A 16980-nucleotide genomic window follows, 5' to 3' on the forward strand; every position below is an offset into this window, starting at 1 on the left:
AGCAAAATACAACTTCATCAAATATTATTTTTAGACTAAAGCAAACAAAAATACTTGTGTTTAACAACACCAAATGGCCACTTGATAACCACTTTTCTAACAAGTTTAATCCTAACAAGTTGCAAACTTATAAACATATTGTCTAAATATATTAAAGATTTATCTCAGCCATTGTTTTATAGACTATTTAGAACTTTTAGAATTAAATTCAATTCAAAGAGTTAAATCAATTATTGTGTTTGGAACTCTTTTAATGGTATTGGTTTAAATTCTAAATGGAATTTTATTTATTAAAAATGACCAAAAGCAAATCAAATAGGAGACTAATTGACTTGCTCAAGGAATTCAATTCTAGTTGATATTGAAAATTATTTTTAAAAATTAACCTTCTTTTATTTCCTTTTAAAAACCCTAACCTACATCTCTTTTTTCCCTACCATATTTCTATCTCTTTATGGGTGGTTGATGAGCTTCTTTACGAGGATTAACAAGGCTTTGGGGAAGTACATTATAATGGACTTTTCATCCTATAAGAATTTAATTCTTGATGCGGCCATATCTTAATCACCACTTTTATTAGAAACCTTATATTTCAATTTTATATATTGCAGTAAATAGTGAATCATTTTTTTATTATTGAGGAACCCATATATGAAAAAAAAAATCTTAAATTGGTTTGATAAAAATCACATAGTTAACAAGATGAGTTAGGTATAATCTTTATCAAATTTAGTTTTACATTTTAATTCACTTAAAAAAACAAATATGTTTTGCTCCATCTCTACACTATCTACTTTCAATTAGTTAATAAACATTGAATATTGTAATGATCTTTGTCTTATGATTTCAACTTATAAAAAAAATTTATAATTGATTGAAATTTATTGTAATTGTCATCTAATTTGTCATATTAGTAACAAGAAGCTCTCGAATTAATCATAAGAGCAATGTTGTTGTTTGAATTGTTATTCTGCAATATATCCCCACATTATATCTTATTTTTCATTGTGCATGGAACTTATTAAGAAATTAGAATGGTTACCAGGACAAATTAGGCTAGGGTTGCATATGAGTTGTTGCTATACATGTTAGGCATCCATATATGTTTGCTTTTGTCTTCTATTAATGTTGCATTGACTTGGTTTTTCAATGCTGCAACATCATCATCATCATCACTATTTTTTTTTTTTATAGTGTAGGTTTAAGGGCAACATGTTATTAACAATCAATTAATAGGTATATGTCATGTCCAAATCAAAATATAGAAAGGAAATATTTTGAGTTTTTTAGGAATTTAGCACGATAATGTTTTTTGGTAAAATAATATAGACAAAAAAATATTTAGGGATCTAGCGCATTTAATCGAGTTGCTGCTAGCATCTCTAATATAAATGTCATAGATAACATTTGCGAAATACTAGATGCATTCATTATTTGCAACTCAAAAGTTGCAAATACCAATTGTGACAATTGAGTCACAAATGTTATCTACGACTCGACTAAGAGACATGTCCTAAGATAGTTTTTCTACCATTAATAATTTGTCAAAAAACCCATAATTCATATAATTTAAATAATTAGTTTTTCAACATCAGAACACAATTTACATAAGCAATGTATAACATCTTCGATCATAAGTAGCAAAATTATATCGATAATTAACATAACATAAAATTTTATAAAATTAAATTAACTATGTATTTATTCATAATTCTCATAATAGATAATAACATGTAACTATATCTAATAATCGCAATAATCGTCTTAGCTCGTGAAAAGACTGGAGCACTCATGCATTGGTCTAAAACATCACCCCAACTCAACTAACTCAATGATGAGTCTGTAAATCCGTAGCTATATTGCCATAATAACGACCATCATTAGTCTATACCAAATCCTTATATAAAATGTCAAACTCCTGTGTTTGATGGATTTGCACACATCTTATATAACATATTTTTTAATGCAATATTTTTTAACTTAATGTTGAAATTACTAACAAAATAGGCTTGGAAAAAGTCAGTATCATGAAATTCTTAATTGTTGCATGGCTATTTGATAGAATACACAACTTAATGCAACCACCAATCACATATTGATGAAAAAAATCTAAAACCCAACTTTAAATACTGTTTGTCTTTTATTTGACAATAGCAAAACATAATGAATAGACTTTATTATTCATATCATAAGAAATTGCAACCAATAACTTTGCCTTGTGCTTATCATAAAGGTGAGTATCTTTTATTAGTATAGTCATTGCATCTGTATTAGTTATCTACGCTCACAACCTCAAATTCAAGAGTAAAAGGAACCATATATTGATTAAGAGGCTCGACTAACTCAATATTCTTATCTTCCATTTCTTCTTCATTTTCCTCCTTAACCTCAACTATATCGATATGATGATTATTTTTGTCATCATTTGGTTTGGATTCTCTATAGCAATATGGAGTAGATTTTATACCTAACTAAGATTTCTTATTGATAATTTTCTGTACCAATATTTGTCTACTTGCATTGCCACCTAAACTAGATGAAACAATTGCCTATGATGCCTGTGTAGTTCTCTAAAAGTTACTTAGAATCCGAGTAAACTCCATATTAGAAGAGAGTTTAATCATCTAGGTCTACTATTCAAGTAGAGCTCTAGCATATTAATCTCATTAATCCTTGCAAACTCAAGGATTGAATTCACACTTTTGTCACTATAGACTGATATATTGATATAACAAGCTTGACTGATCCCGATTTGCAACATCCTCCAAGTAATTTCAACTTCTATTTCAAACATATTCCTTCCAAGTCGATCACATAATATTCTAGATAACTTGTTAAAAGACATATCTAATATAGCAGTTAGGAACTCATGACTTCCTCCATTATAAGTTTTACCATTATCGGTATTGATAACAATACTACCATGAAAGTATACTTTTCTTAAATTACTAGATATTTTGTCAAATAATACAACAAAACATAATTTTAATTTATTAATATCTATAGTTAATCAAAGTGTATAATTTATCAATAAAACCATAACGAAAACATATTCGACTAAAATCTAAACTCATCAAATTAAGTAATAAATACTTACATTCATTAAATTTTGCTACTATAACAAACTTATCAATCAAATTCATGTATTTCATAGCCAATTACCTTATTTTATACCTAATTCGATATGATCCATGATTTAACCTAAATCAACATTAATTCTAACAAAATAATTTTGTTAATTCACAAACAACAACAACCCAAAATCATTGATTATTTTACAAAATAACATAAATACCAACTCAAACTATATTTAATTAACCTAATTACAAAACACCTTAAAATTTTCAAAAAAAAATCCTAATTCAAAATGTAACATTATATGAAATTAAATTAACACATATTAATATAAATTACATCAAATTAATAGAGGGAAAGAGTTCAATATGCTTTTAAGTGTAGAATATGGGTGGTGATGGTGATTGGTAGTGTTAGTTTTAGTTGAAAATCGATTTAGGCAACTAATCTCAAACTAGAAAGAGATAGGTAATCTTATTGTGTTTTGGGTGTGTTTTACGGTGAGGAGAGAGAGAGAGAGAGAGATATAGGAAGGTCATTGATGATGGGGAGAGGGGAAGGGTGGGTGGTCGTGGGGGAGAGAGAGGGGAGGAAATAAAAGAAGAAAGGAAAAAAAAGCTTTGAGTATTAATTTTAAATAAAATCATAAATACTATATACGACTTGTATATCATATATTTTATATTATTTAAATAAATATAAGGATGCTTGTAATAAATAAAAAATGAATTAAAGATAAAATAATAATAAAATGCTAATTTAAATCATTATAACCTATATTTCAAAGAACATAATTGTATTGAATTTGTCACATATACAATGTATTTATTGCAATGATGTACCGTTATTTCTTTATTAAGGAAGGCCTTTATCGGTTTTGGCAAGCCGAAGATTACCAACAAAAAACAAAACAAAAAAAAAGTCCGGCTTTGTAAGCCCACGGTAATAATGGCCGTAATTTGGAAGAAATCAAATTAATATAGTAAGGGGTAGAAACGACGTCGGAGTTGTTCACTCGCGATTCATCCTGTTGAAGAGAGACAATAAAAAAAAATGGCAAAGTTTTCCCTTACCGCATGGGGACCATTGGTTTCTAATGTAGCTTTCTCTCTCTCGGAAAAAACCGAACACAACTAGAGACGAGTGGGAGGTTCCTGGTTAGTGAGGACAGAGGAACCAGAATCCAGAAAAATTTATAATCCATTTTTGTATTGATATTTTAAAAAAGGAATAAAAGATTTACTTTGCAAATCTTTCAATTTTCGTTCTCTTCCTCTCAGGTACGCCACTTCTACTGTCCTCGTCTCAATTTCACTAAGTTTTGCTTTTGCAGAAGAGTCCTAGATCCTTTTTCTTGACACAATGTTTAATTCAAACTTGTCTCTTTTTTCTTTTGTTCTTTCAGGTGTCTGTGCGGCACGAAGATTTTGGTGCCCAATTGCGCAGAGAGATCAGGTTTTCTTGCTTTTAATTTGATCTCTGAAGCTGTAAATTTTGGTTCTTTAGACGGGTTCTTGATTGTATTGGGGATTTCTTGAACTGGGTTTGAATCAGAATCCATTCTTGTTGCTGGGGTTTTAGATTTTATTGGGGAGTTTTGGTTTGTCGAAGTCCTCCAATTCTGTATCTTCTTCTGCAACAAAGTAAAGATTGGTTTGCAATTCTTGAGCTGCCGGTGTATCGGGCCTTTGTAAGCTGTTTTATCTATGATTTCTTTTGATTTTCTACCAATAAATCAAGTGACAGTCTCAAAGTTTTCACTTTGAATTCTCTTGTCCTAATTGGCTTTGGGATAAAATTGCTTCTAGCTTTTTGCAGAGTTTGATTTTTGCTTCTAGTTATTATTGATTATTTGATAAAGAAACCTTGAATTGCAATGGCTAACCCACCTCAACCTTCCCTTGGGTACTCTGTTACTGCTAGTCCCTCAAACCCATCAACCCCTCAACCAGAGAAAAATTCTGTTCCTCCTACAATGTTACCTGGAGCTTCCCGATTTCCTCCTCCTAAATTGCACCAAGATCAGATCCCTTCCCCTTCATTCCAGAACCCGAAGTTGTTATCACCTGCTAATGGGTTTAAAACTGGGAGCCCGGTTCCTCATTTAAGCACCCCTCCTGGTCCTCCTGTTTTTACGTCACCAGTCCGTCCTGCTGCTGTGCCTTTTCGGACTTCGCCTGCAACTCCTCAACCAGTTGCTTTCTCATCAGGCTCAACATTACCAACATCCTCGCCTCCCCATTTTTCAAATGGTTCCATTGAGTCGCAGCATCAAGTTCCCCTTGCTACAAATGACTCCACACCTTTTGAGGAATCATCGTGTGCTTTGTTCTCTGCTCGCAAGGTATGTCTATTGCTCTCTAGTTCAAACAGAAGGCACTGATTGTCTTTTTTTTTTCTTTTATAAGATTGTTGTTCTGATTTTGAGAACACCTTGTTTGGTTAATAATTAACATATCATTATCTGATTATATTTCTTCCTTAATGGCCCCACCTATATATTTTTGAATCTTGTAATTATTATTTCATAAATTAAAGTCAGGATTTAATTGAGCTTGAACTTGGCTCACTTTGTTATTCAGGTGTTGAAGCAGAAAAAACTAGCAAATGTACCGAGTTTGGGCTTTGGGGCATTGTTTTCTCCTGGGGGAGAGATTTCTCCTGGTCCTCAAATAATACAGCGTGATCCTCACCGCTGCCGCAGTTGTGGAGCTTATGCAAATCTTTATTGCAAGATTTTACTCGGTTCAGGCCAGTGGCAATGTGTAATTTGCCAGAAACTGAATGGAAGTGAAGGTGAATATGTAGCTCCAAGCAAAGAAGACCTTCGCAACTTGCCAGAACTTTCATCACCCATCGTTGATTATGTTCAAACTGGGAACAAGAGACCTGGTTTTATTCCAGTTTCTGATTCCAGAATGTCTGCACCCACTGTTCTTGTTATAGATGAGTGTTTAGATGAAACCCACCTGCAGCATTTACAAAGCTCTTTGCATGCATTTGTGGATTCACTCCCCCCTACAGCAAGAATTGGAATAATACTATATGGCCGTACAGTATCAGTTTATGATTTTTCAGAGGAATCAATGGCATCTGCTGATGTACTTCCTGGTGACAAATCACCTACTCGAGAGTCCTTGAAAGCATTGATTTATGGAACTGGGGTGTACTTGTCACCGATGCATGCTTCAAAGGAAGTGGCACACAAAATATTCTCATCTTTGAGACCATTTGGATTGAACATTGCAGAAGCTTCAAGAGACCGGTGCCTGGGTACTGCAGTTGAGGTTGCTCTGGCTATAATTCAAGGACCATCAGCAGAAATGTCTCGAGGCATAATTAAAAGGGCTGGGGGTAATAGCAGGATTATCGTGTGTGCTGGGGGACCAAATACATATGGCCCTGGATCAGTCCCGCATTCTTTTAGCCATCCAAATTATCCTCATATGGAAAAAACAGCATTGAAATGGATGGAGAATCTGGGTCGTGAAGCGCATAGACATAATACAGTAGTTGACATTCTATGTGCTGGAACTTGCCCTGTTAGAATTCCAGTCCTGCAGCCTCTTGCAAAAGCTTCTGGAGGTGTTTTGGTTCTTCATGATGACTTTGGAGAGGCCTTTGGTGTGAATTTGCAAAGGGCAGCTTCTAGGGCATCACGTTTCCATGGCTTGTTGGAGATTCGATGTTCCGATGATATTCTAATTACTCAAGTTGTGGGTCCTGGTGAAGAGGCACATGTAGACTCACATGAAACTTTTAAGAACGACAATGCTCTCTGCATTCAAATGCTAAGTGTTGAAGAAACACAGAGCTTTGCACTTTCTATGGAAACTAAAGAAGACATCATAAGCGATTGTGTGTTTTTCCAGTTTGCTGTTCAATACACTAATGTTTATCAAGCTGATATTTCAAGAGTGGTTACTGTCAGGTTGCCAACTGTGGATAGTGTTTCAGCATATCTTGAAAGTGTTCAGGATGAAGTGGCTGCAATCCTCATGGCCAAGAGAACCCTCTTGCGAGCCAAAAACCATTCAGATGCCATGGATATGCGAGGAACAATAGATGAGAGAATTAAAGACATTGCTTTGAAATTTGGGTCCCTAGTTCCCAAGTCAAAGCTTCATCAATTTCCTAAAGAACTTTCTGCATTATCAGAGCTCCTTTTCCATCTTAGAAGGGGCCCTCTTTTGGGAAGCATTGTTGGTCATGAAGATGAGAGGTCTGTGTTGCGGAATTTGTTTTTGAATGCATCTTCTGATCTTTCACTTCGTATGGTAGCACCTCGTTGTCTAATGCACCGAGAAGGGGGCACTTTTGAAGAACTACCAGCTTATGACCTTGCGATGCAGTCTGATACAGCTGTTGTTCTTGACCATGGTACAGATGTCTTCATTTGGTTGGTAAGCGACTTAACTTTTTGTGATTCCCTGAAATTGCAAGTTATTGAATTTTCTATTTTGTATGTTTATTGTCCCAGTATTTCTCATGAACTGTGGGTGTATCTGCTGTCTCTGTCTTTGCATGGGCTTGTGATCACTTTTGTCTATAATTGATAAAAACTCTGGGTGTTTTTTTGTTCAAGTTTGTGACTGAGGAAATTCCAGAATTTATTGTAGATATAGGGTGGACACAAACACTTGTGATGGAAAAACATTTAAAGATATCGGTTCCTGGCAGAAATATTGATAGGAGAAGCAGGTGGAAAGCATTTACTGCTTCCCTGCTTATAATTGTTTCGGGAAAAAGAATCTTTTTGTGATTAAACAAAAAAGAAATTCAGAGGCATTTTTTCCTAATTCTGAAGTAAGAAATTGAAGTTAAGAAATTGCTACTTCCACTTGTGGAAGTCAAATATGACCATGCAATGCACCATTTAGAAGGGTGCTCGTAACTCTAATGTTATGTCACTCTTCTCCTTAAATATCAATTTCTGCATGTTCATTTGGGAGCTCTTATCTGATTGCTACTCACATGCATATATCAAACTAGTGTTGGTTTGGTGGGAGCTCTTATCTGATTGCCACTCACATGCATATATCAAACTAATGTTGGTTTGAGTCCATTTGTCTTTTTCTTGAGTTTCTTTCTGAGTTGGCTGGCATTTTACTGTCTTGATATACAAAGAAACTTTCTCAATAACTGGCAACTGCAGGGTGCTGAGCTAGCTGCTGATGAAGGAAGAAGTGCAGCTGCTTTAGCAGCTTGCAGAACATTAGCTGAAGAAATCACTGAATTGCGGTTTCCAGCTCCTAGGATCCTTGCATTCAAGGTTTTTTTCCCTTGACTCTTTGCATTCCATTTCTATGCACCTTTGTCCTTATATTAATTTTTTTTTTGTGGCCAAACTGATGAGCTTATTGGTTTGGGTTAATGACAGGAGGGGAGCTCTCAAGCTAGATATTTTGTTTCTCGGCTGATTCCTGCACACAAGGATCCACCATATGAACAGGTAAGAGTGGAAAAAGAGAAAAATAACCTCTTGATCAATAATATTTGTAGGCCTATGGTGTTGGATTTATGCCAATTTGATGGAACTTGATTGCAGGAGGCAAGATTCCCGCAGCTTAGATCTCTGACAATAGAACAACGGATGAAGCTAAAATCCAGCTTTATTCACTTTGATGATCCGAGTTTCTGTGAGTGGATGCGTAGTTTGAAAGTGGTTCCCCCATAACCAAGTTAATCTGTAATTTTACATAATTTAATGGCTAATGTACCCCCAGAAAAAGGGTTTCTTGGGAACTGCATCCTGCTTTGCCCCCCTGATGGTGTCGGTAGGTATCATTTCATCTTTAAATTTTTCACTAAGAAAACATCCATACTTGACTGTCACTCGAAGAAGTTTGAAACTGTTCCATCCTATGCTGTTAGAGAGCAATACAAATTTCCTGTTTTTGCCCCACGTGAGGTTTTCAAGGAAAAATTTCTTCGTGAGGTTTTCAATTTGCTAGAGCAATTTTTATGCCCCACGTCTGGGATGCTGATCTTTTAATCTCTTTAACTCAGATGAGCATTCACTATCGTTTCGCTTTCTGGGATGGAGATTAACTGGTTACCACTGAAGATGATTGAATCTATTGTATGAATATAACACCTCGCAAAAACTTGTAAGTCAATGATTTGTTCAAGGCCGAGGATCCCTTGTGATTTTGAAGCCCGAAGATTCGGTGTTGTTTCGAGGAGGAAAATGTTTTCCTCTTTATATCTTAATTATAAATGTAAAGTTAACATTAGGGTTATGATTAATTTTCTGGAAAGTAGTTTTGAAAAAAAAAAATTAAATTTTTTTTATTTGTTTGTTATTAGAAAAATTGATTAATAAAAAATATTTTCCGGTCAATGAAAAATATTTTTCAATTAAAGAAAAATTCAGCTTAGTTTTTAGGAAAGTGTTTTTCTTTTTGGCTATATTTGTTTTTCAAAAAGTGATTTCTGAAAAATTAATTTTTAAATTTTCTTGTATTTGTTTGCTATTAATAACGTTGGTCAATAAAAAATACTTTTCAGTTAAAAGAAAATTTAGCTTGATTTTCAGGAAAATGTTTTCTTAAAAAATTTAGACGGAAAATATTTTCTGGAAGTTATGAAAAATTTAGAAATATCATTATTTACTGATTATATCTAATTTGATCCTTAAACTTTTGATTACTATATATATTTTATTTTGAATATTTTTTTTTTAATTTCATCCCTTAGAATTTGATTTAATTTGATTTTTATATCAACTTAGATTCTTATTTTTATGATTCTTATTTGCTTTTTTCTTATCATTCTTTTAATTAAAATTATTTATCTATCAGATTTGATCCTTATTATTTTCATTGTTATTTATTTTATTTGAAATAATTTATAAAATTGTATTTTTTTAATTTCATCATCTTTCAACCTTTTTATCTGTTAGATTTGATCTCTATTATTTTTTTTTATTTGAGATAATTTATAAAATTAATCTTTTATTAATTTTATTTTCACATAACTTTTCAATTTTTAATATTATTTTAATAAACTTGAAAAAAATAAAATATTAATAAGTTATTTTTCAGTTTATTTTTTATAACATAACCAAATACTGGAAAGTATTTTCCAGTTCATTTTCCATAACACTACCAAATAACAGAAAATAATTCACTTTTCAAGAATTCACTTAACAGAAAATAATTCACTTTCTCCGGAGTTCACTTTCTAAAAAAACAACTTTCCTGCAAATAAAAGTAGCTTAGATGAAAACGGTGTTTCATTGTTACTTTAGACTTAGGCATACTGGGTATACCTACAATGATTTTTAACAATTTTGGTCACTAAAGTTTTTCTTTTTACCAATTTGGTTTTTGTATTTAAATGATTTTAGACTTCAATTCTAAACTTCATTTTCATTATGTTTTAATCCATATGACTTGAGAGATGAGAGAGAAAGTCGACAAGAAAAAGAAAAAATATTTCATTCAATAAAAAAATAAAAAAATCAACCATGCTCTTAATGGGTTCTCCTTAGAAAAGAGAATTAAATTATTAGAAAAGAGAATTAAAATTTTAATCTTTTTAGAAAAAAATAGATTGAAGCTTAGGTAGGTTTTTTTATTCGGTTAGATTTTGAGTTTTTAAACTTATTTTTTGGTGTTTTGACCTTACAAATACAATTATTAAGGTTTATAAAGTTTTTTTTTTATGTATTTCAAGTGAAAATATGTGGAATATTGAGTTTTTTAGGCTAATATACCTCGAAACCCAACTATTTAACCATTGCAGGTGGATGAAAATGGTTGTTGTAAACAACAACATCCTTTGATTGTTCATCAAGTTTTTTTTTTAAAAACAATATTCATATTATCCACCTTCTAATAAAAAAAAAAAGAAGAAAAAACCAATATGCATGTTAGGCTTTATAGCCTTTTTTGTGGTGAGCTTTCTTTCTTTAGACCAAGCATGTTATAATAGTCCACTTCAAGACTCCTCAAATGAAAAAGCCACACACTTTCTCAATTACTTTAAAAAAAATAATGATTCTCAATCACATGTTACTTTAAAAAAAATAATGATTCTCAATCACTTTTAAAAAATAATTGTTGCTTTGAGCTCCCATCTATCATAAAATAAGGTGGGATATTTGATTCTTACAAAATTAGATTAGATTAGAGTAATAAAGAGAAATGCACGTTAACAACCTCACTTAAATATAGTTTTTCTTTGAGGAGAAATCATTATGCTTGTAATGAACATGCTCATGAAATCTTTGCAAATCCCTAATGATTTTGAGCATTGAAATAGAAGCAACCTCTCTTATTAAATAGAGCTTACTATGCAGACGACACTTTATATAAGCATCATTCTTTTTGTTCTTTTCCAAGCATTACCTTCTTGTTACTTACAAGGTTATAGTTATCAACCTTTAAATACATGTACTCATTTCTAGTCGTTAGAGACCAAGCATGAACAAATAAATTGGGTTTTCATTAATGTTAGGGATAATTTCCTAGTTCTCTATGAGAGAAGAACATACACAATTAGAGAACCAACTTTATAGCTCTTAGGATATTTGTTAGAAGGTTTTAACACATAAAAATTATTAAGAACTATAATTTGAGGAAGCGAAACAGAGTATTAGAAAGTTCAACTAATATATATTCAATCTTTAATGAAAAATAAAGGAGATGGAGTTAGCCTTAGTTAGGGTTAGGTGTAAAGTTAATAAAGTTTACATAATCACTAATAAGGCTCGGGTTAAGTGCTCCCATACGAGGCTCTTAAGAATTCTCTTAAAAGGATCTTATTCATGTATAAAAAACTCTTACTTTGTTTATTGTATTGGAGAAGAAACTTGTATAACAATAAACCTTCATTTTCTTAACTTATCTCAAGTAGATAATATATATTTTTCATAGATTCTTTTCTTATCAACTACCCTGAACTTTAGGGAAGATTTTTAAGGTGTGTATGTGTAGCCACTTATTTAAGGTGAATATTTGGCTTGGGAGTTCTAAAAGGATGAGAATATTGATAAAAAGATGGACATGGAGAGCACTTCATAAAAGGAGGTTGAAGAGGTGATGAAATCACTAGTAGAGATATCTCTTAGAAGAGGTGAAAATGATATTATGGAGGTCTTTGTGGAGTAAGGAAAGCAACTCTAAAAGAGGTGAAAACTATAGCTTTCAAAGCAGTCCATACTAACTAGCTTAATGATAAGAGAAAATACTTGGTGATTGACTTTCATTTCATTAAATTGTTTTAAGGGGTTAGTGTTGTCTTTTCATAAGTTTTTTCACTCATTAACTATTTTATATTTTAAGAAAGTTTTTCTGAAGCGTGCTAGTATAGCTGCTCGAGGTGAATATTTAGTTAAAAAGCTCGAAAATGATGAGGAAGCTATAAAAACAAATTGATCTAGAGAGCACATCATATAGTAGATAGAAATGATGATAAAGCCATTAATGAAACAAAGAGAACATCCCTTATATGAGGTGGAGGTGGTTATTGTGGAGATATCTATGAAGAAAATAGGGCATCCACTAAAAAAGGTAAAAATTATTATGGAGGCCTTTGTAAAGCAAGCCACATCTAGGAGTTTATATCTAATACTATTATTATTAATATTTGAGGAAGAGACTTTAACTTAGAGATAACTAGAGAAAATCGAGTGGATAAGGCTTCTCAAGAATAAAAAGAGTTATATAGTTTAATTTTTTATTTCATAATTTTAACCTTGCCCAATTGAGAAAAAGAGTTATATAGTTTAATTTCTTATTTCATAATTTTAACCTTGCCCAATTGGGGTCTTGTTGATATGTAATTATTTTTTTTTGCCTAAATCATGTTTATTTTATTTTGTTTTGCACAATTATTAATATTATTATTTACTAGCTCTTTTCATTTATGAAAAATGATGTTCTTTTAAATGTTGTTATGTCAGTGTTTGGGTTCAATGCCCTAGCTAGGAAATTCAAAGTTCCTATATCTATGAAAGATTTAGAGCTCGTATGTAAGGATAAATGAGTTCCTATTTAGTGAGATCAAATAACTAGTACATGTATATGGGGGCTTATGCTTTATGTCTAGGGTGATGTCCCATTAGCATCAAACTGTTGTATTTGTGGGGATATTAGTTATATATAAGTGAATTTATTAATATATGTCGTGATGTGCATGACGTTGAATGACAAAACTATTTTTTGGAATTGAAAGGGTTTGAAAAGGGAGGTTTCATCATTTTGACAGGTTCCTTTTTTATTTTTGACTCTGAGATAGACAACATGACGTTTACCCTATTTTTTTTGGAAAAAAAAAGTCATACGATGTGTTTTTTGTATTGCCTAGTAACGGGGCTTATAGTTTTTTCGATCTAAAAATCAATTTTTCAACCTTTTTTTTTTTTTTATCCAAAACACATTTAAAACATTATATACAACTTAATAAACTCATTCATGGTTTGAAAAAACTAAGAAAAATATCTCAAAACTTGAAACCAAAAGTTTTATCAAGATCAAATATGCTTTTCTTGGCAATTTCAAGATAAAAAAACTCCAAATATAAGCTTCTCTTGTAAAAAAATTTGACACCAATTTCATCTGTTTTGGTAACCAAAAATCGGTGTTAATAGAAATTTTTTCTTCTCTAGTACCAGATTTAGATAACTTTCTCTCACCTCTCTCACACCATAGGCTAAAAATAAAAAAAATAAAGTTTGAGATCAAAATTAATTTTTCTTTTAGTTTTGAAAATGAAAAGAACCCAATATCTATAATTTATAATGTATAGAGATTACAATAAATATTTTGCTCAAACTTTTAAAGTCACTTATTCTCTACGGGCTTTCTACTTTGTTCCATGTATTTCAATCCCACCCTCTCCTAACAAATTAGCTTATAATTTTATTCAATAAAGATCAAATTAAAATATAAAAAAATAACAATATAAATATTTAATTCATAATGCCATGGGAGAGGATTTAAAATGCATTTTGTATAGCAAATCCTCTATACATTTTAATATTTTAATTAATGGTAATGATGAGAAAATAGTCAATTTAATAATAAAAATATGATAGTATAATGATTGTGTTAGTGATTGATAAATTAGATGATAAAATTAAAAATAATATATTTTAGTCAATTTTAGAATTTTTTTTTATAAATATTTATCAGTTTTGTAGAGAGTTAAGTTAGAATTTTTTTTGATAAATATTTATCAGTTTTGTAGAGAGTTAAAATACTTTTTTCAAATATTTGTTTTTAGATAATTTGATTACAAACTATCAATTATTTTTTACATCTAATCTAAAAAAATAAAGATCCTGCTGTTTGTATTAACATCACAGTTAATATTTAGGCCTATTAATGACATAGCAAACATTGTATTATAAATTTTATATTCTCTTGAATTTGAGGGCGACATTTTCCTTCTTTATTTTAATTTGAAGGAAAATTACCATTATTTAAAGGAAGTTGAATTAGAAAAAGAGAGAGAAGGAAAACGTCCCCCTCAAATTCAAGAGAATATTAAATTTTATAATACAATGTTTGCTATGTCATTAATAGGCCAAAACATTAACTGTTATTAGATTAAATGTAAAAAAATAATTGTTAAAATAAAAAACATTTACTATAACGTTGATAATTGATGTAAATTTATCATAGTTTGTATTCAAATTATTTGAAAAAAATATTTTAACTTTCTACAAAACTAAGAAATATTTATCAAAAAACTTACTAACTTAAAATATATTTTTCTTAATTTTACCATCTATGTTATCAATCATTAATATAGTCATTATTTTATCATCATCATCATTATTAATAACTTTCTCATTTCAGTGATTAATTAAAAAACTAAAATGCATAGTAGATTAATTATGCAAAATATACTTTGAATTATTTTAATGACATCATGAATGGATTGTTCACAATGCTATTTTTTCATCTTTTTATTTTATTTTAATTTTATCCTTATTAGACCAAATTATAAGCTAATTTGTAGAGGGGGGATGGATTGAGGGGAAAATTAATTTTGATCTCGATCTTTATTGTTTTTATTTTTTAGCTTATGATATGAGAAAGGTGAGAGAAGGTTGCCTAAATCCAACATTAAAGAGAAAATTTCTAATGGCACTGATTTTGGTTGCCAAAACAGATAAAATTGTGTTTTTTTTTGGATGAAAGGAGCTTATATTTAGAGTTTTTTTTCCTTGAAATTATCAAGAAAAACATATTTGATCTTTGTAAAAAAATTTATTTTGGAGCATTTGGTTTGTAAAAATTTTTATTTCGAGCATTTGGTTTTTTTTTTTTTTGGTTTTATAGGCTATTAATGAGTTTATCAAGTTGTCTATGCTATTTTCAATGTGTTTTGGTTAAAAAATGGATTGAAATTTTACCTTTTGTATCGAAAAAACCATAAGCCTCGTTACTAGATAATATAAACGATGTGTTATCTGACTTTTTTTTTTTTTACAAAGAAAATTAGAATAGGTGATATATTGTCAGTCTTATATGCAAAAATAAAAAAGAAACTAGTCACACGACCCTAACAAATTGGGCTAGGTAGGCTGGCTTAACTTACTAGATCCATCAGCGCATGATATTTTCATCTTTTTTTTAAGTTATTTTTTTAATTTTTAATTAATGTTTTTTGACATGTTTTTTTCTTTAAAATTATATATATTTTTTATTTTTATTAATACCCCTTCTGTCTTTTATTTTGTTTAGGGATTTTTTTTAAAGATGATTATTTTTTGTTATTTTGTATGTATTTAATTTTTGAAGAGATTTTTCTGATTTATCTATATTTTTTTAATATTTTGTATACATGAACTTTATTTTTAAAATAAAAAATATTTATTTTTAAATAATATTTCTAATATGTGTAGCTTTACATAGTATTGTTTTTCTTTTATTTTATTCAATCAATTTAATATGTATTTCTATTTCTATTATTGTTTGATTAAAAAAAATTATTTTAATAAAATAATTTGGTAAATATCCTATCTTACAAAATTAAATATCTTAATTTATTCTATCTCTTAACTTTTTTATTTTTTTAAGTTATTATTTATGATATTTTTCATTTATTAATATACATAGTTCTTGATTATATTTATGTATATATTTTTTATTTTTTTAGAATTTTTTTAATTATAAAAATATATTAAAAAAATTGTGTATATATTTTTTTATTAAAAATATTTAACCTGTGATAAAGTTAACGAAATTAAAATAATTATGTGGTGCCTGAAAAGGAGAATATCACCAAATTATTTACTACCTATATTACAAAAGCTGGACCGAACACCCACGTTAATTTAAAAAAAAATATTAAAAAAAAAAACATAATTGCTAGCATTCCTCTCCTCTAGACATCACTGTCGCCTTTTTTTTTTTCATTGCTACTGTTACATTAACCCCTTCGAACAAATTCTCTCTAAAAATAAATAAATAAGTCGTGATCAGTAATATATTATTCATATCTTAGTTTTTTTTTTTTTACCGATAATTATAACTTGGCCTTGTGCACTTATACGAACATGATGACGTGACTTTTTCTCTTTCCCGAATTACATTAAAAGCCGCCGTTGAGATAGCGTTCCATATAAGAAGGATAAATTTTGATTTTTTTTTTTTATATATATTTTAATATTAAAAATAATTTTTTTAAAATAAAAAATATTATTTTAATAAAATTTCAAATTTTTTTTTTTTTAAAATAACAGACGCCCAAAAATATTTAAATATAAATAAGCTTCTATTAGCCCAAAAATATTTAAATATAAATAAGCTTCCAATCCAAATTACAATTAATCCGACCCACAAATGAACGGCAGCCACGATTCAGTTACCTTTTACCGAAAAAAAAATACCCGCAAAGTCGTTACTTGTTCCACGCTGGCTAGGGTTTTTACTTTAGACAGGAGAG

At 30.1% G+C, this 16980-nt stretch overlaps 2 protein-coding genes across 2 annotated transcripts in view; one reads left to right on the forward strand and one right to left on the reverse strand.

Moving 5' to 3' along the window:
* Positions 1 to 4636, reverse strand: part of LOC105112089 (L-cysteine desulfhydrase-like) — a 9119-nt gene extending 4483 nt beyond the window's left edge. The window contains exon 1 of the mRNA XM_011007673.1: positions 4453 to 4636. Within this exon, the coding sequence (XP_011005975.1) occupies positions 4453 to 4636 (184 nt within the window). The remainder of the gene's footprint in view (positions 1 to 4452) is intronic.
* On the forward strand, positions 4149 to 8938 carry LOC105112083 (protein transport protein sec23-1-like). The gene is made up of 6 exons (XM_011007663.1): positions 4149 to 4355; positions 4481 to 5419; positions 5658 to 7478; positions 8231 to 8347; positions 8456 to 8527; positions 8624 to 8938. Exons 2-6 carry the CDS (start codon positions 4952 to 4954, stop codon positions 8750 to 8752), a joined length of 2607 nt encoding a protein of 868 aa, XP_011005965.1. The 5' UTR covers positions 4149 to 4355; positions 4481 to 4951; the 3' UTR covers positions 8753 to 8938.
* The last annotated feature ends 8042 nt before the right edge of the window (positions 8939 to 16980 follow it).

The sequence above is a fragment of the Populus euphratica genome, unplaced genomic scaffold (genome assembly GCF_000495115.2).
Source record: "Populus euphratica unplaced genomic scaffold, PopEup_1.0 scaffold322.1, whole genome shotgun sequence".
In the NCBI taxonomy this organism is placed as follows: Eukaryota; Viridiplantae; Streptophyta; class Magnoliopsida; order Malpighiales; family Salicaceae; genus Populus; species Populus euphratica.